Source organism: Eriocheir sinensis, chromosome 17 (genome assembly GCF_024679095.1).
Source record: "Eriocheir sinensis breed Jianghai 21 chromosome 17, ASM2467909v1, whole genome shotgun sequence".
In the NCBI taxonomy this organism is placed as follows: Eukaryota; Metazoa; Arthropoda; class Malacostraca; order Decapoda; family Varunidae; genus Eriocheir; species Eriocheir sinensis.
In genome coordinates, this window is record NC_066525.1 from 8,357,001 (window position 1) to 8,380,100 (window position 23,100).

Genomic DNA, 23,100 nt, shown 5'->3' on the forward strand with positions numbered 1-23,100 from the left:
CTCCTCCTCGACCTCCAGAACCTATAGTATCCTCCTCGGCCTCCAGAACTCCTCCTCGACTTTCAGAACATTAGCCGCGACCTCCACAACCTTTTCCTCGAGCTCCATGACCTCCTCCTTGATTTCCACAATTAACCTCCTCCTCGACCTACCCCCCCCCACTCCCCCCATTCAGTCTTCTCGATCAGCCCGCTTCTCGACTTCCAAAATTTTCTCTGCCTTCACAACTTCATCCTCGATTTTGAGAACCTTTTTAACCTCCACAACTTTCACCTTGACCCGTATGACCTGTTCCTTGACTTACAAATTCTTTTCCTCGTTCTCTTCAACCTCCTTCGATCTCGACTTCCAGAACCTTCTCGACCACCGCCACTTTCTCCTAAATTTCTCCTGAAACCTCTTCTTTGATATAGGCCTACCACTAACCTTCTACCAAACCTCACAAACTTATTAATATCAGACATTATCGTCAGATATCTACACGTATTTTTTTTTATATACCTATTATTTATTCTTACATATTTACAATTTTTTTGATTGACATTGCCTAGCTATATACTACTTTAGCAGCTTCGCATAGCCTACTTATGCAGTCTGAACATGTAGCTATATATATTTTTATTGATATGCTTTTTATTTTCACATGATTATAATTCTATCAGTCTGATTCATAGGTAAAGTGCATTTTTCTTGTGTACGAGGAAGAATCAGTGAAATAAATTGTGAAGTTCTCCCTCAACGCGAAGAAAACGTTTACTGTGGGATGACGTCGCCTGTAGAGCGGCCGTTTTGGATGAAAAATAAGGATTTTTTTTTTTTTTTTTTTTTTACCTGAATATACCATCAATATTTACTTCTTCTTCGTTCGGCTTGTTCCTGTTGAGCTTGTCCCTGTTGTCGCCACAGCGGATCAATTCTTTCCACCTTTACCTTCTGCCGAGGAAAAAATACTTGTTCAGTTTGTCATTTTTGTCTGCTGACACTATAGCCTCTTATACCAGTGGCTCTTTAAACTGGGGGGCACGCCCCCCTAGGGAGGGCGCGAGCCTATGGGGAAATGTTAGAATTTATGTTTTTGGAATGTTTGTTAATATGCAAGGGGTGGCGTCGAAGGAGAGACCCATTTTTATAAAGGGCGTACGCGGTAATAAAAATTTAAGAGCCACTGCACTATAGGCCTACATTATTAGGTATGCACATAAAGTAGAAGACTTGTATTATGCTGTTTAATTTTAAGTATGTCAGAATGAGTTGTAATATACTGTTTAAAAGTGTCAGAAATTATTATTGACAAATACATTTCTTTTATCCGGCGACTTTTTTTTCTATGTGGTGACTTTTTTTTAGTTGACGATAGAACTTGTACCGATAGTAGTAGTAGTAGTAGTAGTAGTAGTAGTAGTAGTAGTAGCAGCAGTAGTAGTGGTAGTGGCTAGTAGTAGTAGTAGTAGTAGTAGTAGTAGTAGTAATAGTAGTAGTAGGTAGTAGTAGTAGGCTAGTTGTCATTGTTGTTTTTTATTGTTCTTGTATCATTTTAATGATGAATATTCTTGTTATAAGTTACAAGGCAAATATCATAACTGCGAATGAAGCCATCCTTCACTTTGCTTGCCGAGTGCTCGTCCTCCCTCATTCATTTTGGAAGAAGCGAATAATAAATAAATAAGGATCCTTTACGCACATTTGTCTCTTATAATTAAAACTGAGCAGATTCAAAGGTTCTCTCATATGTGTTATGATTCTGAAGGTGTGTTGTAAGCCGTTACCCCACTATTTCTACCCATAAATTTCGAGACAATGGCTCGTATTCTCAGACGCTTTCGTCTCTCACAACGAATGCTTCAAAAGGCCACATCGGAAATTGTCGGGTTCTCATGCGTGTTTTTCACATTCATGGTGCAAAAGTCTTGTCAAACTATCTCTAGGCTCATAACACTGTCCATGGAAATATCCCCAGCGTCTACGAAAGTCTTATCACGTGTGGGTGTGTAAACCCCGAAATGTTTGAGAATACGAGCCAATTATTCACGGTCAGGCAAGTAGATGTGGTGAAGAGGAGAGTTGGGAGCAGTCAACTCGGCGCCACGGGCTTGCGAATGTGGGAGGTATGGGCAGCAGGCGAGACAGTGAGGGAAATGGGCGGCGTGGAGGGAGGAGGAGGAGGAGAGGTAGGGAGGAAACTATGGGGACGGTGTGGTGAGGGAGCCTTCCTCGGTGGTGGAAGATAATGAGGAAGGAAGGTAGGCTGGCAGGCCAGGTGTGTGAAACACTTATCATTGTTTATGCCCGCACCACTTTACTTCACGCCAGCCAGCCAGCCCGCCAGTCCCGCACACACACACACACACACACACACACACACACACACACACCAATTAATCTTGTTCTTGTTCAGTCGTTCTTGTCATTGCTGTTAATTGTTACTGTTTTTCATACTTTTATCGTTATGTTGACTATAATAGTTTTGCCGTTACTTAATGCCTTAATAATTTGTCAAGTCTGTCTGATAAACTACATTCTCCGTCGTCAGTAGAATGGGCGAGGTCAGCGACGAGGGGACAGCAGGAATCCTCGCGGTTCTGCGGCACGATGCAAGCAGCGACCCGCTGGCTTGCAGAGTCCCCATGAAGAGAAGCAACGCGTTTCAAATATGAAAAACAGAAAACATGGAGTCTCCATAGTAATATTATATGTGGCTATAAAGTAAGTCCCTCTCAAAAAGCGTGTAAATTTCAAAGTTATATTCTAAAAGTTATCGGATTAGAAATAGCTAAAAATGTAATAACAACAAATTGTTGAGGTATACGAATGTGGATTATGAGATAGCAACGACCAATTTAAGTGAAACTTTTCCGGTGGAAAATGTGTTTGTCTTTTACTCGTCTTGTCAGGAGGAGGGGAGGGGAAGGTAATGGCGACACCGGCCAACTAAGTGCCTGATTAAGGCACTTATGGGTATCAGTGCATTCATGAATGTAAGCAATTTAAAAGGGTGGAAACATAATATTATTAGGATACACACACCTTCAGAGTGCCAGCATGTTATAGCCTATATGGCGCGTTGTCTTATTAACATTAGTCTGAAATACTCCCATATCTGTATTTTTATTTATTTATATATCTGTTATTAAATCATTCATTCATTGATCTTATTTTATTTATTGTTTGACTTTTTGGCTGAGGCCGATGTTTAGAACTCGATCGGCGGAAAGCCTCGTAAGGTGAAGCGAGATCTTCCTTTTGTTACGTCCTTCACAGGGCGGGGTGACGTCACGGCTGACGCTGCAAGGGGAGGCGTCCCTGCCGGGAAGCCCCGCCCACTAGTGCCATTAATGTTATGGGAGAGATGAGGGCGGCCCGGGCGTCTAGGTGCTTCTGAAGTGTTGTGAAGTGCACTGGGCCGCTCACGCTGGGCACGAGAAGTGCCTGAAGTGGGCATGAGTTGAGGCGCCAGCCAGCGCCTTTGGTGCCAGGGCAGGGACTCCCTTCGTCTCTAGCTTCTCCGGTTCATTCCGTTTCTTACAATAATATCAATTTTATCAACTCCTACGGGAGAAGATCTCTTTGGAACTGAGAAATCATCAGGATAAAAGAACAAATAAATAACTTACGATTACTCGGCTTTCTTCACGGAGTGCACGGAAAGACACACTGGCTAAGTAAAGGCAGCGTCGATAAGCAAGTCCATATTAAACAAAGTTTTGAGGTGTACGTTGAGATTTGGTGCGACGACAACTGGCTTACTTGTTTCAGTTTCCTCAAGGTACGTGAACATACTGGTGAAAACTTTTCCCGGAACGTTGAGTCGGATATGTCAGCAGGTTAGATTAACAGTGTCGGTGGAAATATAAGTTCCTTCACTCCTAGATATACTTCTGGCCAAAATTAAGGTTCTTCATAAGTACTAGAAATCCCAATCACTATATCTAAAAAGAAGAAAAACGGTGATTATCGGAAAGAATTAATTTGCTTATCCTTTTGCTGTTCAACTTCCTAATGCAAAATGTTACCTATATATTCATTTTTTACTCCTTGTTATTGGTGAAGTCTTGAACCACTTTTTCAAGGGGGAAGAGGGGGTATCCAGACACCAATCAAACCAAAATTAAACTATGTCTTTCGATATGCATTGGGTAGCTAATTGCGGGCATTTTTTTCCCATAATTTATATATATATATATATATGAATATATATATATATATATATATATATATATATATATATATATATATATATATATATATATATATATATATATATATATATATATATATATATATATATATATATATATATATATATATATATATATATATATATATATATATATATATATATATATATATATATATATATATATATATATATATATATATATATATATATATATATATATATATATATATATATATATATATATATATATATATATATATATATATATATATATATATATATATATATATATATATATATATATATATATATATATATATATATATATATATCAGAGAAGATAACTAGCATTTTCGTGACAATGCAAGTAATGTATATGTCCTCATTTACTCCATGAGACTGTGTTAAGCAAATATTGATATTTCATGGTGGCACACGCTAACAATAGCAGTAGCTCTAAGCCCATTACACTAAAGGCTGAAGTGATATATGCAGCTCTTCCGTCACGTTGGTACAAATGAACGGGTTAACAATGCATTGATTAGGGCTGATAAAGATAATAAAAAAGCATTTGATGGTTGATAAAGCTGTGTGTGTGTGTGTGTGTGTGCGCGCATGTATGTGTGTGTGTGTGTGTGTGTGTGTGTGTGTGTGTGTGTGTGTGTGTGTGTGTTTACAGCAAAGGAGGCAGCCAAGGGCAAAACACACACACACACACACACACACACACATACACACACACATACAGCGAAAAAATAAAAATAAATAACGCCAAATCGCTACTCTTGCACACATGACAGAATACATCAAAAAGAGTAATCAGTGTAGGTGCGCGAGCTATTTTGATACTCACAAATTAAAAGCATTCAAGTCGTAGTTTGACTAGGCAGGGCATCAAAGCGGAAAGACAGTTTGGGACAATAGGAGGGATTCCGTCAAAACTATCAGAGGATTTAGGCAAGAGAGGGAGTAGAATACATCAATATAGAGAATGTTAATAAGAGGTATCATAAGGTCAAGGGGGATAATGGGAAGAAATATGCCTTGAATCGTCCGTAGTAAAATTTTCCGCGAAAGTTTAAGCAAATAATTAATCTTTAGAGATGGAAATTATATATATATATATATATATATATATATATATATATATATATATATATATATATATATATATATATATATATATATATATATATATATATATATATATATATATATATATATATATATATATATATATATATATATATATATATATATATATATATATATATATATATATATATATATATATATATATATATATATATATATATATATATATATATACGTTTGCCTTGCTTTCCCACCTGAAAATATGCCCTTTTTATTACGTTTGAAGGACTCTCAAATCTTTATTTGTAAACATTCTCGATTCATTGGAGTTGTGAAAGGTTATAAGAGATTAAGTACCTCAACCCCAAATAAGGGTTGAACGGGGCAGATCTGGGAAACTCCACGGCGAAGGTCGCGAATAAGTTTCTGAGGTACTGCTGGAAGGAACTTATCGGAGATGAATTGATGCTACTCTGAGGTGATCATGCAAGACATATATATATATATATATATATATATATATATATATATATATATATATATATATATATATATATATATATATATATATATATATATATATATATATATATATATATGTATATATAGATTTATATATATATATATATATATATATAGGCAGTGGCTGAATGGTCAGCGTGCTGGCGCGGCGTTCAAAAAGACGTAGGTTCGCGTCCCGCCCGCCGCGACAATCAAGTTGGCAATTTTTCAGCCATCGCCGAGAGCCTAAAATTACCCACACGCTGTCCTGAAGACCACTTATTAACCCGGACTCTAGATTCTCTCGAAAGTAGGATCAAAGATGAGGCTCAGGAGACAGCATGAGCCAAGCAAGATGGCGCCACTATAAAACCCTTGCCTACACCAAAATGAGCTGGGACCAGGCCCCACCAAGAAAGCCTACCGACGCCATAGGACCAAACGTGTGTGTGTGTATATATCTATATATATATATATATATATATATATATATATATATATATATATATATATATAGAGAGAGAGAGAGAGATATATAGAGAGAGAGAGAGAGAGAGAGAGAGAGAGAGAGAGAGAGAGAGAGAGAGAGAGAGAGAGAGAGAGAGAGAGAGAGAGAGAGAGAGAGAGAGAGAGAGAGAGAGAGAGAGAGAGAGAGAGAGAGAGAGAGAGAGAGAGAGAGAGAGAGAGAGAGAGAGAGAGATAGAGAGAGAGATTCCAGAACATAAGCTTCTTCCAAATCTTTCCATTGTTTGCAGTGCGCCTTTAGTGCCCATTTCTTAGTTTCGTCGCACTATCTGGTGAACGGTTGCCCCTCGAGTCTTTTTATACCAGTTATTCCCAATTTCTGCAATATTTTTGTTCATATGTTGTCCTCTCGTTTGTTCTGGTCATCGACATATTTTTTTAAATCTTTTTTTTAAATTTTCTCATTTTTCTCGTTCTCTTAACCGTTTGCAGCTTTATTATTCACGTTGAGCATTTCTCAGTCTATTTTCCGAAGACTTGGTCAACATCCACTTTTCTAATTTATTTGTCATGGCGGGGAGAACGCACACCGGGTGGAGAGCCTCTCAGTATAGTATTCCCTTGTTTTCCGAAAGAGCTCTAGCCCACTCTTATGCGTCCTTGTATTTCTAGTTAGAATGTGGAATTTGTTTATCCTAAGTATACAGATTAATTCACTGTGTATGCAACTTCTTAGCTGACTGTTTTTTCTAAATATGAACATAATCGTTCAACATAACTTAAGTATTTTACTTATTCATCTTTAGTCCTTTTAGTACGCATTGCTTGTTGTTTTTTGCCATCAAACGATGCAGTTCGCTACTAGACTCGCTAAAAGAGTATAATGTAATTTGCAAATTGAGTATTATTTAGATATTCGTTTATTTGACATCCTCAGCTAATGTTCTTTCTCCTTCTTTCCATGATATGAGTAGTAATTGGAATGGTGATTGCGAATTGACGTGTATGCCCTGTGTGATTTTCTTTTCCTTTTGAAGATGCGCCTCGGACTAGTAACATGGTGGGCTGCAGCCGTGGTGGGGGTGGTGGGCGGCGCTCGGCTGGCGTGGCAGCCTGTCAAACGCAGCACAGCCTCACAACCCGGCATTCCCATTCAGACGGTGCCGAATGTGATATCTCCTCTGAATATGACTGCCGAAGTCCTGCAAGAAACAGAAAGTCCTACCGAAGCCACAGGGGACTTGGACGAGCCGGAGAACAAAAACCAAATGAATATGGCTACCGATGTCCTGCAGGATACAGATAATCCTACCAAAGACACTGGGAAACTAGATGAGCCGAAGAACAAGGATCCAATAAATATGACTACCGAAGTCTTACAAGAAGTTAGTCATACCAAAGCCACGAGGGAACTAGACGAGCCGAAGAACGATCAAATGAATATGACTAACGAAATCCTACAAGAAACAAATCCGACCGAAGCCACAGAGGAACAAGACGAGCCAGAGAACAAGAACCAAACTAATATGATTACCGAAATCCCACAAGAAACAAGTCTTCTTAAAACCACAGGGGTCCTAGACGAGCCGGAGAAAGAGGACCAAACAAGGACAACTACCGAACTACCCACTACTGAACCAACTACCGAAGTCCTGCAAGAAAAAGAAAGTCCTACCAAAGCCACAGGGGAACTAGACAAGCCGGAGAACGAGAATCACATGGATTTGAGTGACGAAGTCCTGCAAGAAACAAGTCCTACCAAAGCCACAGGGGACATCGAAGAGCAGGAGAATATGGACCAAATAAAGACAACTACCGACTTACCAACTACCAAACCAACTTCCGAAGTCCTGCAAGAAAAAGAAAGTCCTACCAAAACCACAGGGGAACTAGAGCAGCCGGAGAACAAGGACCAAACAAAGATAACTACGGAACTGCCAACTACCGAACCTCCTACCGAACCAACTACCGAAGTTCTTCAAGAAACAAGTCCTACTAAAGCCATAGAGGAAGTAGACGAGCCGGAGAATAAGGACCAAATAAATATGACTGCTGATGTCCTGCGGGAAACAAATCTTACCAGAGCCACTGGGGAACTAGACGAGCAGAAGAACGATGATCAAAAGAATGGTGCTGCGGAAGTTCTGCAAGAAACAAGGCCTACTCAAGCCACATGGGAACTAGACGACCCAGAGAACAAGGACCAAACAAGGACAACTACCGAACTACCAACTACCGAGCCAACTATCGAAGTCCTGCAAGAAACAAACAGTTCTCCCGAATCTGTAGGGGAACTAGACGTGCCGGAAAACAAGGACCAAATAAGTATGGCTGCCGTAGTTCTGGAAGGAGCCTCGGAGACGAAAAGGCCTACCATTGCCAAAGGGGTCATAGATGAGCCAAAGAACAAGGACCAATTGATTCACTCTGAGGTCAGTTCCTAAGGGCTCATTGAAGTAAATGATTTCCATTTATAGTTTATATTATCTACTTTAGTGCTTTTTTGTGATGCAAAGTTTATTTTGTGGCTTTCAGTAGTGTAGAAACTTGTAAATATGCTGTTTGATTATCTGTGTCTATGTGTATAGGAGTATGTTCACCAAATCGTGCGCAGAATTCATATAAAAAGAGAGAGAGAGAATTAAGACGAGGTATGGTAAATACATACTGTAAAATCTAATTAATGTTAAACTATTCTGCCTATCTGTACTTTCTTATACCTCATCACATTTTTTTTCTTGGCGTGGGGACTGACTTGAACTGTCCGTATGAATTGGTGAGCAACCCTTGTTTGAAAATATATCACCCTGACCCTGAAAGTGTTTGTTTGTCAGGAGTTGCTGGAAAAGTATGGCTACTTGGACTGTGTGCCATCCGGCAGTGAGGCCAACACTCGCCTTCACCGCCTGCTGCTGTACCGCCGCCGCCACCTCCTTCCCTCCGGCCCTGACACGCTCGACGGCAGCGTGCCAGTATCAGACAAGCACATGTTAATGAAGGATCTACATCAAAGGCATAACAGTGATGAAGATGAAGGATTCGAGAAGGCCATATCTGGGACCAGGGCACCTACTGAGGATAAATCACAACTAGGTGCATCCAAAGGAATTCTCTCCTCCTCCTCAAGGAATCCAGACAAAGACCTTGTAAAGTACATTGACTCTAAGCGTCGCACCGTCACTGTTTGGGACCCTTTCTCGGGCCACCTCCACCACCTCCCCATCTGCTCACCCGGGGACATAGCAAAGGCTGTCAGGAAGTTTCAGGTGAGTCAACGATATAGTATGCAAGGATATTAGTATTTTTTTTATAGAGGTTTGAAAAAAAGGGTACCCACTTAAAGTTGTATAGTTTTAAAATTTTAATCTTATTTTCTGTAAATGAAACGGTAAAGCCGGTTTATCTTGAGAAAGTCTTATGTTTAAATCGTTCAACAAATGTTTATTAATTTATTGATTTACACTATAGGAGCTAAATGTTTTATTCGTGAATTACTTATACTGTATATCACACGAGTACCATCGGTATCCGTCAGGACGTGTATCACGTAGGCAGTGGGGGCACGCTGGACACACCCACCGTTGGGTTACTGTCGCGTCCTCGCTGCGGAAACCCAGACAACGTGATGGAGGAGCCCGAGGCCGATGAGGGCTGGCAGACGATATCACCCGGCAGCAGATATCGAAGGGGAGCTCCCCAGCACAGTGAGGTGCCAGGAAACGATTCAAAAGACACAAACATACCTCCCTACCATGAAATGCTGCACAGGATGGCTGCAGAGCTGAGGGAGGCGGCAAACGCGCGCCATCCCAAGCCAGATTCACATCAGGAGTGGGAGCCGAATCCTCACGTAAATATTCTTGCCTCAAGAGGGGCAGTTCGTTTTTATTTTCATGAAATTTATCCTTTTAGAAATTAATCATAAACATCATGGTTTAATTAAAGCAATCTTTGGAACCTGAATAAGTATTAGCTTAATCTTTTTGTTCAGGAGGGAAAGATCGAGAGAGCTGTGGAGCTATCTTTGATCATTTGCTTTGGATTTCTTGTTTCCATTTTATTTTATTTTGAGAAGCAGTGCGTTGAAGGTGTATTCTTTATATTATTTTGTTTGGTCTTCAGTTTGTTTCTTGTTCAGTAATCAGAAAAAAAATCAGAAGCGTTAAAGCTGTGTTAGCATGTGTGTGCATCTGTCAAACCAGGAGGCTTTGAAGCGACGTAAGCGGTGGCTGGAGGAAATGAAGGGACGCTACGCCAGCGGCGAAGAAGACTCGCGCCTTGCCTCCTTGCTGTCCAGCCCCGTGGTGGCAAGGGCATCCAACTCGTCACGTCGCGGCCGAGACAAGAGGTCATTGTTCAGTTACCTGGGACGACACTTCACCGCGGTAAGTTGTTTATTAGGAGTGATCCATGATAAATCATCTTGCACCAGAAATATGACTTGGTGAAATATAGAAAGAAAAGAATTCAATGTGTCTTTTAGAACCTTATCAGGTGGCGGTTGGTAACGACGGGTTACAGCTCCCAGCTGGACGTAGGGGCGCAGCGAGCCTCCCTTGCCCTCGCCTTCCGAATGTGGTCTGAAGTTGTCCCGCTTATCTTCCTTGAACATTTTGCGTCCTCCACGGTTGACATCAGCATCGGCTTTGGGAAAAGTAAGTAGTCTCTGTTACATAAGTAATGCATATGAAAATTCTGCATGTGAGGTGTAACTACCCTTTCACTTCCTTATATGTTTACCTTGTTGCGGTCAGCGTCGTGTGATTTCACTGTTGTGGTGTTCCATATGTAGTGCAAGATAATCAACCCTTTTCTTTAAGCAATAGATATTTCGGGACACCTGTGGACAATAGATACCAATGGCTCGAATATAAAACATAAGGCCAAAAGGTCGGTGTTTAGCAACATGCAGCTTCACAAATCTCCCGATTTGAACTTATGAGTGTTTGTAGTTACAGGCGTGTTTAAAAACATAAATTGCGTTCATACTTATGATTGCCATTTTCCGTGACACAGTGGGTGCGGCGGGTGCCTGTTGCCGTGCCACGGGCGGCGTCCTTGCCGTGCGGGCCGGCCTTGCAGTGAGTGACATCTGTTCCGCGGGCGCCGGCCTTGCGCGGCGTCCCTAACGATGAACGCGTCAGCGTTTGAGGGGTTGGCGGCGTCCAAGTGTCGGCCATCGGTTCAATTTCTGCTGAGGTACCACCTCGTAAAATAGACCTGAGAATATACCAACTCTCTTGTTTGAGTTATTGGCTTCCTAAGTTTCGCTGCTGAGAGAAGGCTGATATACAATCCGGCACTCCGGTGCAGCCTGAGGGGAGGGGCATCGTCGTCATGTACTGAAGTGGAAGTATTTCACACAGAGAAGAGAATGCATCTATTATAGTCATTGTCTTTAGCATTCCCTCACTCTGTACACCTTCACAATCTTAGCGTTGACTGATATCGGAAATATATTAACACTTATCAGAGTATACATTTATTACTTGCACATATCTCTGCATTCCTTTTCACCATAAATATATTCTACAAAAAACTGCTGGGTGTAGAGGCGAGGGCATCATGCATTACGTCATGGAGGGGGTCTTCTCTCCTGGCCTGACCCGCCGTGAGCGAGGCGAATCAGCGGCCAGGTGGAAGCCATTTGGCCTTATCAGGATATACTCCCCCACCATAGCCTTACGACCCAACCCTCCTGCCTCCAATATCGTAATCACCCTGCATGAAGGGCACCTTAACTTTTTTTTTTCAACTCTACAGCGTTTCATCGATCAGATCATTGCACATTATTTTTCTTTCTGTTGAAGTAGCAGGCAGGGTTACGTTTATTATGGTATACATCACTGTGAGCCACTTTCACTCATCTTGGCGTTTCATGTAGTTTTCTGAGCTCTCCTTCAGACCCCCAGAGTGGGGTTTCCTCCAGACAACTGCTCACGTCGTTCAACTTTTTTCTTGGGATAAAACACATATAACATTACGTCTAGTATATTTAACTTATTTTCCCCCCCAAAAAAATAATACAGAAGATAGAATCATATACATTTACTTCAGAAGCTCTCATAATCATAAACTCTGAATGTGTGTATTACTTGCTTCCTCTAATGTAGTTTGATTTTTTTTTTCTGGGCAGTAAGATTCAGAATAAGATCCATTCCCCAGGTAGGTCGCACATTACGTCATCAATCATCCACAGCCTCCCATTTCCTGCATAGCAAAACGACCTGTCACCTGTCATGCTACCAGTCAGTGAGGAATGAAAGAGAGGAGGGTTTTGGACGTGACTGTATGAACCTAACCATCGTAACAATAGAGGGCGTGACCGAGAGCAGGGAGGGGCGCGCTGAGGATGGAGAGAGGAGCACCTATTCACTCCTGCTGGGTCACTTATCTCGACGTTTTAGCGCCATTTACCATTTATCTTTGATTGCAGCTAACTTGGCTCACCTCTCTCTCTCTCTCATTCTCTCTCTCTCTCTCTCTCTCTCTCTCTCTCTCTCCCTTCATTCCTTTTTTCTATTTTTTTTCTTTCCCTCTCTTATAATTCATACTTACTCCTCTCTCATTTATTTTCAACAATTTTCATATTAATATTATTCTTACTTTCTTGACGCACACACATTTACTACTTTTCCGATGTTTCATTCCATCAATCATTCCATCTCAATAGTTTCTTCGTAACTCTCATTTTACACCTTTTTCTCCCATTCCCTTTACCTCGCTACCTTTCTATACTCTCTCTAAATATCTGTCTATTTATCTATCTATCTATCTATCTATCTATCTATCTATCTATCTATCTATCTATCATTCTATCTATCTGTCTATCTATCTATCTATCTATCTCTTTCTCTCTCTTCACCCGCATATAACTCCTGACGTGATTTTTTGTCGCAGGAAGCCACTTGGGATGCGTGACGGAGTTCGATGGGCTGGGCGGCGAGCTTGGACATACTCTGAGGCCAGCACAAGACGCTCAAATCCACATGGACGACGACGAGCACTTCACCCTCGATTCCGACCATGGCACCAATCTTGTAAAGGTATGAAGTCCTGTATAGCGTCTTTCCTCCTCCTGATCACTTACTCCTTACACCCCGCAGCTTCTTCACTCAATGTCATCGATGCTCCATTTCATCCGTGTGACATATGAATACCCTTCTACAACCTTTATCTATAATGGTAATGACAAAAACAGGAATAATAAGAGCAACACAACAGCAACAACAACAACAACTGCAACACTACCATCACAAAACAACAGTAACACCACCACCAACAACAACAACGACAACAATGACAAACAAACAATCAAACAAATACGAGACCCGCCACTTTCATAGTATATTTTTCAGAGAACACAACAATCCTCGGGTCCCCTTTCTTTGATTAACTTACGCTCACCTCTTCCCCAGGTTGCCGTGCACGAAATCGGACACGTCTTAGGTCTCAACCACGTAGCACAGCGAGACTCGGTAATGCACGCCGTGTACGAACGTGTTTTGCCCAATCAGGGATTCGAACTGGGGTGGAATGACCGAAAGCTGGTACAGAAGATTTACGGGCCATGCATGGGCTCCTTCGACACTGTGTTTGACCTCCTTCGCTGGCGCGCCGACGGTTCCCTCACCTACAACACATTTTTCTTCAGGAGGAATCACTTCTGGATGTACGAAAACAGGTGAGAGGAGGGAGGTCTCAGATTTTTTTTGATATATGCTAAATGTCTCCCTTTTTTCACCTCATCTCTAAGTTCTGCAACACATTAATTCTAAAGGGTAATGCGTAAAAAATGAACATCAATAGGATCGTAAGCCAGAAATATATTGTAATAGATCTTGTATTATCATTTTAAACAAAGACCTGTTGTTAATATTTCATGTATCCACGACCAGCAATACTGATGCTTGTTATCACTACACAGGTACAACAGGACGAGGTTTGGAGACCCCTTGAAAATACAGTTTGAGTGGGGTGGTCTGCCTGATCAGCTGGATGGTTACGCCCACGTGTGGACACGCACGCAAGACATTCACCTGGCCTTCAAAGGTAAGGGCAGGTCTGGGAAAATATGTATTTTACTTATATAGGGAATCGTCCATTAGGTGTTTTGTTAATGAATGCGTGGGTTAAATCGTTCTCACCAGTCATTTAGTACTCATCAGGAAAATAACTACTCTAAAGAAGTGATCTAAGCTTTTTCTAAGGTATAGAAACTGAAAATTTCATTATCAACATCTATCATCACTAATTTATTATTATGCATTTTTTTTCCACGCCCTATCTTTTCATTTCTTATTCTTGAGATAAATACCATACCAGGTCACGACGGACCACGTTCTGGGTAACCACTTTTCAACACAACAAGTAAACATCAGAACCAGACGGCGGGAAACATAATTAGAGCACAGTAATATTCAGTGATTTAGAAATGGGTAGTGAGGGTAATGGTTAAAACAGAAATGGGTTGCAGTGATATAAATTTTAAACATACACAAATATGCATGACAGGCCTTCATTTTTAATCTGTTGACCTTCTGTTGTAAGTTGTCCTGTGTCAAGGCGGTTGGTCTGCAGCATAATATTATATTCAAACGGTCATTTTTCATAAATCGTAAGCATATAAATATTCCTTTGTGTTTGCACGTATTATATTTGAATTGTGTGTGTGTGTGTGTGTGTGTGTGTGTGTGTGTGTGTGTGTGTGTGTGTGTGTGTGTGTGTGTGTGAAGGCCCTTTTTTTGGCAGATTTTGAGGGGGGGCTAGAGGGCATCATAGGTTCATGAAATGGGAGGGGAGAGTGGCGAGCGAAGCGAACATGCACAAGTGGGGGAAATTTGTTGACAAGTAAACACATTTAGGGGCATTTTGAGGCCGATATAGTAAACATTGGAGGGCTGTAGCGCGCTAGCCCCCTAGAAATTGCGGCCTGGTGTGTGTGTGTGTGTGTGTGTGTGTGTGTGTGTGTGTGTGTGTGGTATAAATGTTCCTGCGGCTACTGAGGAAACCATCGCCTATATTATTAATCAAGCACGAGGAAGAAAGGAATTATTTTCAATTTCAATTTGGTCTTTCCTTCTGTTAATGCATTTAAACAAAATGATTGATGGAGACTGTTCAAAGACTCATAGCTGAGGCTTCGACGACACTGTGACCTCAAAATAGTAATTCTAGCAATTCCAGCGTCTGAGTTTGTGATTAAGTTAAGAGACTGGACAGTAATCTTGATCTCTTTCAAGAGGCTACTATCAAGAAGCTAAATTTCGTAACGTAAACCTAAACTGGACCTAGATTTCGTATTTTTTATTGGTAGTTATCATCTTCCTTCTTGAAGCAGCATGTTGCGACCCTTGTTTTCATCATTTTTAGTATGTCTTCTGACTCTTCTCTTACCGTAAAATCTGGCGTATAAAACTACGCACAATCACAGTATCTTTTACATTGGTTGGTGGATGAGATGATAAGCAACCCACCCACACTTTCTCTGCTATAAAATTTACAACAATAAAAAGAATGAGTCACTCAGTTTAGTGTTATCGCGCTGCCTGACATGGAGCACCAAACAGGCGAGAAGGGATGTTTAGGCTTTCTATTAGTGATTGTCTGTAAGCAACTAGGCCTCCTGTTAACCCTAGCTACACACTCTACTCATTAAAAACGCATCAAGCACATCCATTCCCACTGCTAACACACTTGGGCCATCAGCGCTGATCTAAGGCCCTCACTACACCGGGGACGATCTTATGCTTATACTATTATCATCATCAGCAGCAGCAACAGGGTATGTCACGATCCCCGAGACAGAAGGGTGTGGACGGTCACGGTGACTCTGTGTTCAGCTCATGATTGGCTCAATGAGGAACAATGATAGGAAGATGATATTGTATGACTATATAAAACTCTCTCTCTCTCTCTCTCTCTCTCTCTCTCTCTCTCTCTCTCTCTCTCTCTCTCTCTCTCTCTCTCTCTCTCTCTCTCTCTCTCTCTCTCTCTCTCTGTTGGGGTGGAGTGGAGAGAGAGAGAGAGAGAGAGAGAGAGAGAGAGAGAGAGAGAGAGAGAGAGAGAGAGAGAGAGAGAGAGAGAGAGAGAGAGAGAGAGAGAGAGAGAGAGAGAGAGAGAGAGAGAGAGCAGGTATTTTTATTATTATTACTATTCACCTTGCTGAACATACACCTTCTTGGCTGACATCACGAGTATTTTACTGTTGGGTTGAACTGCTCGCTGCCATGGCGGTCGTAAAAGCTGCATCATGGCTTGACTTGCTCAATATTATTTCCACAACAACCATTTCGCCTCACACCAACGACCAATATTCCTTTAAATGCCATTGCCTGGAGTCCTTGAGCGAGTTTCACATTCAAACACTGAGCCAAAATAAGCGCTCAAACCAAACTATACTTTTCATAAAGTTTAGGTTTTCCCTGTATAGTGTGTTCCCATATGTTAGCTACTATATGAACATCAAACATTATACAGCAAACTTTCGTAGTATTTAGTAATAATTAAACCAAACTATACTTTCCTTAAAGGTCAGGATTTCTACTATTTTCCCGTTACCAAAAAGATTTCCTGTTAAGTGTCATCAAGTATGTTAGTAACTAGCCCTATACGAACACCAAACTCTACACGAGAACTTTTCGTAGTCTTTATCAAAACTGGTTAGGGAGCTTACAATTCCCATAGAGCCTGCTGTTTATAACACAACTGGATCCTAACAGTGTAAAGACACTTTGTAGAGGATATCCATTAATTTGCACGCACCATTCCAATTTGTACTCTGATTATATATGTAAAAAAAAGATAAGAATCGTACCTACACACTGATGAACATACTGCACACAGGTGAGCACTACTACGTGTACGACCCCCGGACGGAGAAAGTGACGCCCGGCTACCCCCGACGCATAGCCCATGACTTCCACGGGCCGCCCACACCCAAGCGACCCAATGGACGCATCATCCCCAACAACATCGACACCGTCTACTTCGACAAGAGAGACGGGAACCTCTACTTCTTCAAGGGGAAGAAGGTCAGTCAGCCTAATCCCCTAATATTCACGTCAACTTATGGTTAGGGGAGAAATATGCCATTCGCTTTTATTTTTTTGTTTGTCTGTTGCATCAGAGTAATATGCAGGCTCTTTTATAAACAGATCAAAATTATCTGATATTGAGGATGAAGATTTTATTTTTTACCTCAAATTATGATGATTTTTGGGGGGGAAGACGGTTTTGTTTAAATCTAAGGACTTTGAAAGACTGATCTCAATGTCACCACGTCCTTTTCATTATCAAGTGTAGGCTAACCGGCTTCTTAGATACCTACCTCTAATTTCTTTGTATTTCTAGTGAACCTTGGGTATAGCATACTGATGGAAGATACCAAATAATAGGTCTGAAGAAGCTATCAAGTGGAGGTTAAATGGCTTCTAAAACACTAACTTCTAATTTATTTAGTCCGTGTGCACATTAGAGGGTATAGAGATGGCAGATATTGAATTATAGGTCTTCAAGAGCTATCAGGTATAGCTAAGTGGCTCCTTAACTAAAAACCTTCTTCTAATTTCTTTGTATTCCTTTTGCACACTGAGTAGTAGGCTATAGGGTGGCAGATAGTAAATGGTAATTCTAAGGAGCTGTCAAGTGTACGCTGAGTGGCTTCTTGCTTACCGTAGGTCTACGGGTATGACGTGAGCAAGGGGTCGGAAGGGTGCTGCCTGCCGGGGTTCCCTCGCCGCGTGCACGAAGAGTTCCCGCCCGCGGCCGAGGACCTCCCGCGCCTGCCCCGGGCCCTCGACGCAGCCTACTACTCCTACACCGACCAAAAACTTTACTTCATCAAGGTGAGTGTCTGGAACTGATTATTATCCTCCAGGCGACCTTCAGGTACTCGTAAAAGGCAAGTTTCATACTATTTTGGCCGTTGTCCAGTACGCAACGACTTATAAAGGATGGAGACGATGATGATGATTTAACTTTATTCATTCATCTATTTATTGCTATTATCTAGTATTTCTGCTTATTTATATACCATATTAATAAATCAGTCCATCCGTTTATTGGACTTCGGACAAATTTTATGGCAATGTCGAACGCGCGGACAGCAGACCACGGCAGACCACCACGACGCTCTGACTGGCGCCTAATTTTTTTTCTTTTTATAACCAAGCGGCCCACACTCCGGTAAGTCGCCGCTGTCGCCATTTGAATATGTCTGAAAGTGGGCGAGCCTTGTACGATGTGTGGGTAAGTGTATAACAAAGCCAGCATTCGTTAATTAAGACATGTAAGCTTTTGCCTTTGCACTCGTGACGCTCGCATGTTATATTTTAAAGTACAGTTAATTTTTCTGATGTTTTTTTTCTTTACAAGCAGTTAGTGGTCGTGTTGGCTGCTTAACCTATTGTGGCCCATGTTGACCCACGTGGCTAATATTTACGCCTGTTTTTTATAGTTTTTTTTTTTCTTCTGTTATGTGGTCGTTAAGGCTACTTGACCTATTTTGACCTATATTAACCTATGTTGACCCTCGTGGCTAATATTTACGCCTGGTTTATTATTTACGTTTTATCATGTTTTGCTAATATTTATGTGGCCATGTTGGATGTTTGACCTATTTTCGGGGCGGGGTTAACTGGCCGTGTTAGATTTTTTTCCGAGGCAGAGAAGAGAAGAGAGGGAAGGACAAGAAAAAAGCTAATAAAAAAATGGAACACACAACCTAACTTTACAGCTGTGTGTCAATAGCAAGTAAAAACCTAGTGATTAAAATACATACTAGCGGCAAGAAATAGCCCAATCGTATTTTTTAAGTATCAACGGCAAGAAATAGCTTCATAAAAAAAAAAAAAAGGAATACGGAAAATAGCCCAAGTTACCCAACAATCGTAAGTTGAAGCAGCAAAAGAATAGCCTACTATAAACTTTAGATTGTTTCCCAGAGGTGTGGTATGAATATTTATGATCCCGAGTGATAATGCTATGTTGGTTTATACATTTTATTGCTACTAATGAATGGTTAAACTTATGATTAATTATATCATACAGTTTTTGTGTTGTGTGTGTGTAATATAATTAATTCAAAATTCTATTGTTTATTATTTTCCAGGGTCAGCGTTATTGGGAGGTAGCAACTTTCCATCCTCATGACAAGCAACGTAACAACACTGTGGTAGGACCCTTTTCTGTCTACAAGAGGTGGTACGACATCTGTGACACTGAACTGGATCCCTACGATGCTTATACAGTGAGTTAGGATTGATGGATACGTAGTTGTAGCATTTGTATCTTAAATATATGCTTTCTATGACGAAGAACCTCGTATCGGTTCTTAAATGTGGTGAAAATCCACTTGTGTATAATTTGTAATCGTAGTGATGACTTTTTTAAGCGTGCTGTGTCCAAACAAGCAAGCTTATCAGTATTGCTGACAAATGTATTGAAAGTGCAAACATCAGGAAAATAATTGGAAAGGGATGGAGTGCTTTTGGTCGATATAACTATGCATGGCAACTGGCCACTCTTCCTGAAGAGTGGCCAATTCAATCTATCGTGCTAGTCCTGACATTCGGTTCAAAATCTAGGCGCATCACAAAATCCCCAGAGAGAAAACTAAGAAGAGTACAAAGAGGAATTGAATGATAATTGTTGTGTATGAGCCAAGCAAGATAGCACCGCTAAAAACAACTACCCGCGCCATAACGGACTGGGGCTGACCACCAGGCCCCACCAAGAAAGACTACCGGCGCCATAGGGGAAACGTAAAAAAGGAAAAGAAAAAAGTATAACATATAGTGTGATAGGAAGGGAGTATCATGGCTTAAGGAATAAAAAAAAGATTGATGACATTCTAATGACGATAAAGAACGAACAATATTGGGCTTGCCATATGTGTAAAACTGATAAATGATGTATAGCTAAAGTTAGAGTGGCAACCTAGAAGTTGTAGGAAAAGTCAGGGCTGACAAAAATCCGGAGATAAAATTAGTGGCCCGCAGTAGACTAGACATCATTGAAGATAATGAGGCATCAAACGAAGGTCACTGTACTTACTGTACTTATAGTCATGTCAAGCCCAGTGACGTTTCTGTGAAAATAATAAGAATAATTGCAAAGGTATAACTAAGAAAATTGAATTTTATAATGCAATAATGCAACATTAAACACTCTCTCTCTCTCTCTCTCTCTCTCTCTCTCTCTCTCTCTCTCTCTCTCTCTCTCTCTCTCTCTCTCTCTCTCTCTCTCTCTCTCTCTATATCTCTCTCTCTCTCTCTCTCTCTCTCTCTCTCTCTCTCTCTCTCTCTCTCTCTCTCTCTCTCTCTCTCTCTCTCTCTCTCTCTCTCTCTCTCTCTCTCTCTCTCTCTGTGTGTGTGTGTGTGTGTGTGTGTGTGTGTGTGTGTGTGTGTGTGTGTGTGTGTGTGTGTGTGTGTGTGTGTGTGTGTGTGTTTAGCTGTAAGAATAAGTGTAAGCAGTATATATATTCTTTGACTAGGACCTCACGTATTGATGTAATGGGTCCTTAGATTATAGTAGTACATTACCGACTTGGCCAGGTGGCAATCAGACGAAAAGTCAAGCGATCAACCCCACTCGCCACATCACTCGGCACCTTGTTCAGGATTCAGCAGTGTTTGTCGCCGAGTTAAATGCACAACGACTGCCTTGTGGTGTAAGATATGTGCTCGCCACTCCTTTATACACCATTACAATCAGTATTCATATAAGAAAAAAAAAACAGAAAAATTAAGTTAAGGTATAAGAATAAAACCTCGTAAAAAAAAAGAAAAAAAAAAAGAGTTGCTTATCATGATTGATTTCGATTCAAATCAATTTTCATACCTCAGCTATGTATTTATGAGTATCATTTGGTTTTCCCTCTCTCCAGTATGAATGCTAATTCGAATGGTGCTTACTTTTTGGGAAACGATCGAGAGATGTGCGAGTAGAAATTAATGGAAACTTAAGTTAATCCCATACGATCGCAGGAATTGAGGCTACATAACACATATGAATTTGAACATCTGTGAGTATGTTGTTGTGTTACTACATTCAGAATTACTTGTGCGTTGTTGTCAAATTTTCATAAGCTCTCAAAGTGGCAGGGTGTAAGGTTTTGCTTGAATATATTTTTCGAAGGCCATTGACGTGGGAGTTGGACCCTAAAGTGCGTTAAAAAAAGAAAGTGTCGTTTAAGCGAAAATAGTACATAATATTATATACAGACCCAACATGGTAACGCGTATTTAGAGTGAGAAGACGCATTGAAAGTAACAGTGAAAAATTTCGTCAAGGCAGACGACTCTCAGTTGGTGTAAGGAGGTGATGGAGGGACCGAGACGAATGGCTGGTGTTTAGTACTCATTTGTTTCAATAGTTTTCCAAGTTTGACGTAATATTTTATCTTTGTGTGTTTATTTGTGTTTACGTCGGATATGAAAACTATCTGATACTGAAAAGAGTACATTTTTTTTCTAACTGGCTTATACTAATAAGAAATTTTGAAGAGTCGCAAATACGTTCTAGTTTTTTTTTATTTCTATTGCACACTCTCACTGCACATGCTCTGTCTAATATATATTTATAGGTAAAAAAATGTATAAAACAAAAAAAATCTGACTATTCCAGTACAAAAGCAGGACGCAGCCAGACATCCATAACATCCGTGATTGATCTGTACTGGGCCACTCAGCTTTATATTTTCAATAAGAGTAGCTTCCTTGGGTGGCAGATACAGCTGTCACTATCGTTTAAAGGCTTGCCCTGCATCAAAATTTAATGTTCTCTTCCGGCTATTAAGATACACTCGCCTCGTTTTCCCTGCGGGTCAACTCGTCCTTGAACGATGTGGATTTAAAGGATTCTAGCGAAGGAAATAACAGTATTTAGGTCGTGATCTTTACCTGGAGATATTTTTGTGGCTCCTCTTCAGAAATAAACGAAAAATGGAAATTCTGAAACACTTTAAAAACAACGCCTCGGATGAGATCAAATTTAGTTTCTATATATTGCACACACACACACACACACACACACACACACACACACACACACACACACACACACACACAACACACACACACACACACACACACACACACACACACACACACACACACACACACAGACACACACACACACACACACACACACACACACACACACACACACACACACACACACACACACACACACACACACACACACACACACACACACACACACACACACACACACACACACAAACACACACACACACACACACACACACACACACACACACACACACACACACACACACACACACACACACACACACACACACACACACACACACACACACACACACACACACACACACACACACACACACACACACACACACACACACACACACACACACACACACACAACACACACACACACACACACACACACACACACACACACACACACACACACACACACACACACACACACACACACACACACACACACACACACACACACACACACACACACACACACACACAAACACATCATTTTACTGTTTTTTTCTTCCTTATTACACTCGTATGTTAGTATTACGGTAAAGAGAGGCAGCAAAGGTACAGTGTCAGTAGTCTTCTTGTATCTGTGATATTAGTTATAATTAGACTGTACATTTGGCTTCCGCCTTGTACTTTGTAAGCTAAACTGTAAGAAAGGAATATTTTTTTCCCAATAGAGCAACCACAATAGTAGTAGGCAATATGGTGTGACCACTGTACTGCTCTTTGACGTCTATATGAGTGCTGGTGAGCACTCTCACAAACCCGCTTAGCCCAAACGACGCAGTGATGCCCACGGAACACACACACACA

General features: G+C 40.9%; 1 protein-coding gene across 5 annotated transcripts in view; it reads left to right on the forward strand.

The window, feature by feature from the left end:
* The first annotated feature begins 3,150 nt into the window (after nucleotides 1-3,150).
* Nucleotides 3,151-23,100, forward strand: part of LOC126999901 (uncharacterized) — a 41,573-nt gene continuing 21,623 nt past the window's right edge. For 3 of the 5 annotated variants that reach the window (XR_007753655.1, XM_050863038.1, XM_050863037.1), the window contains exons 1-12: nucleotides 3,152-3,763; nucleotides 7,276-8,670; nucleotides 9,073-9,504; nucleotides 9,774-10,088; nucleotides 10,441-10,623; nucleotides 10,722-10,893; nucleotides 13,139-13,284; nucleotides 13,657-13,922; nucleotides 14,166-14,290; nucleotides 17,084-17,271; nucleotides 17,917-18,084; nucleotides 19,350-19,487. Coding sequence is in view for 4 of the 5 variants with exons in the window: in XM_050863038.1 (XP_050718995.1) it covers nucleotides 7,276-8,670; nucleotides 9,073-9,504; nucleotides 9,774-10,088; nucleotides 10,441-10,623; nucleotides 10,722-10,893; nucleotides 13,139-13,284; nucleotides 13,657-13,922; nucleotides 14,166-14,290; nucleotides 17,084-17,271; nucleotides 17,917-18,084; nucleotides 19,350-19,487 (3,528 nt within the window). In the remaining variant the exon portion in view is untranslated. Of the gene's footprint in view, nucleotides 3,764-7,275; nucleotides 8,671-9,072; nucleotides 9,505-9,773; nucleotides 10,089-10,440; nucleotides 10,624-10,721; nucleotides 10,894-13,138; nucleotides 13,285-13,656; nucleotides 13,923-14,165; nucleotides 14,291-17,083; nucleotides 17,272-17,916; nucleotides 18,085-19,349; nucleotides 19,488-23,100 lie in introns of all 5 variants that reach the window. The other 2 variants (XM_050863035.1, XM_050863036.1) reach the window with 1 other exon arrangement.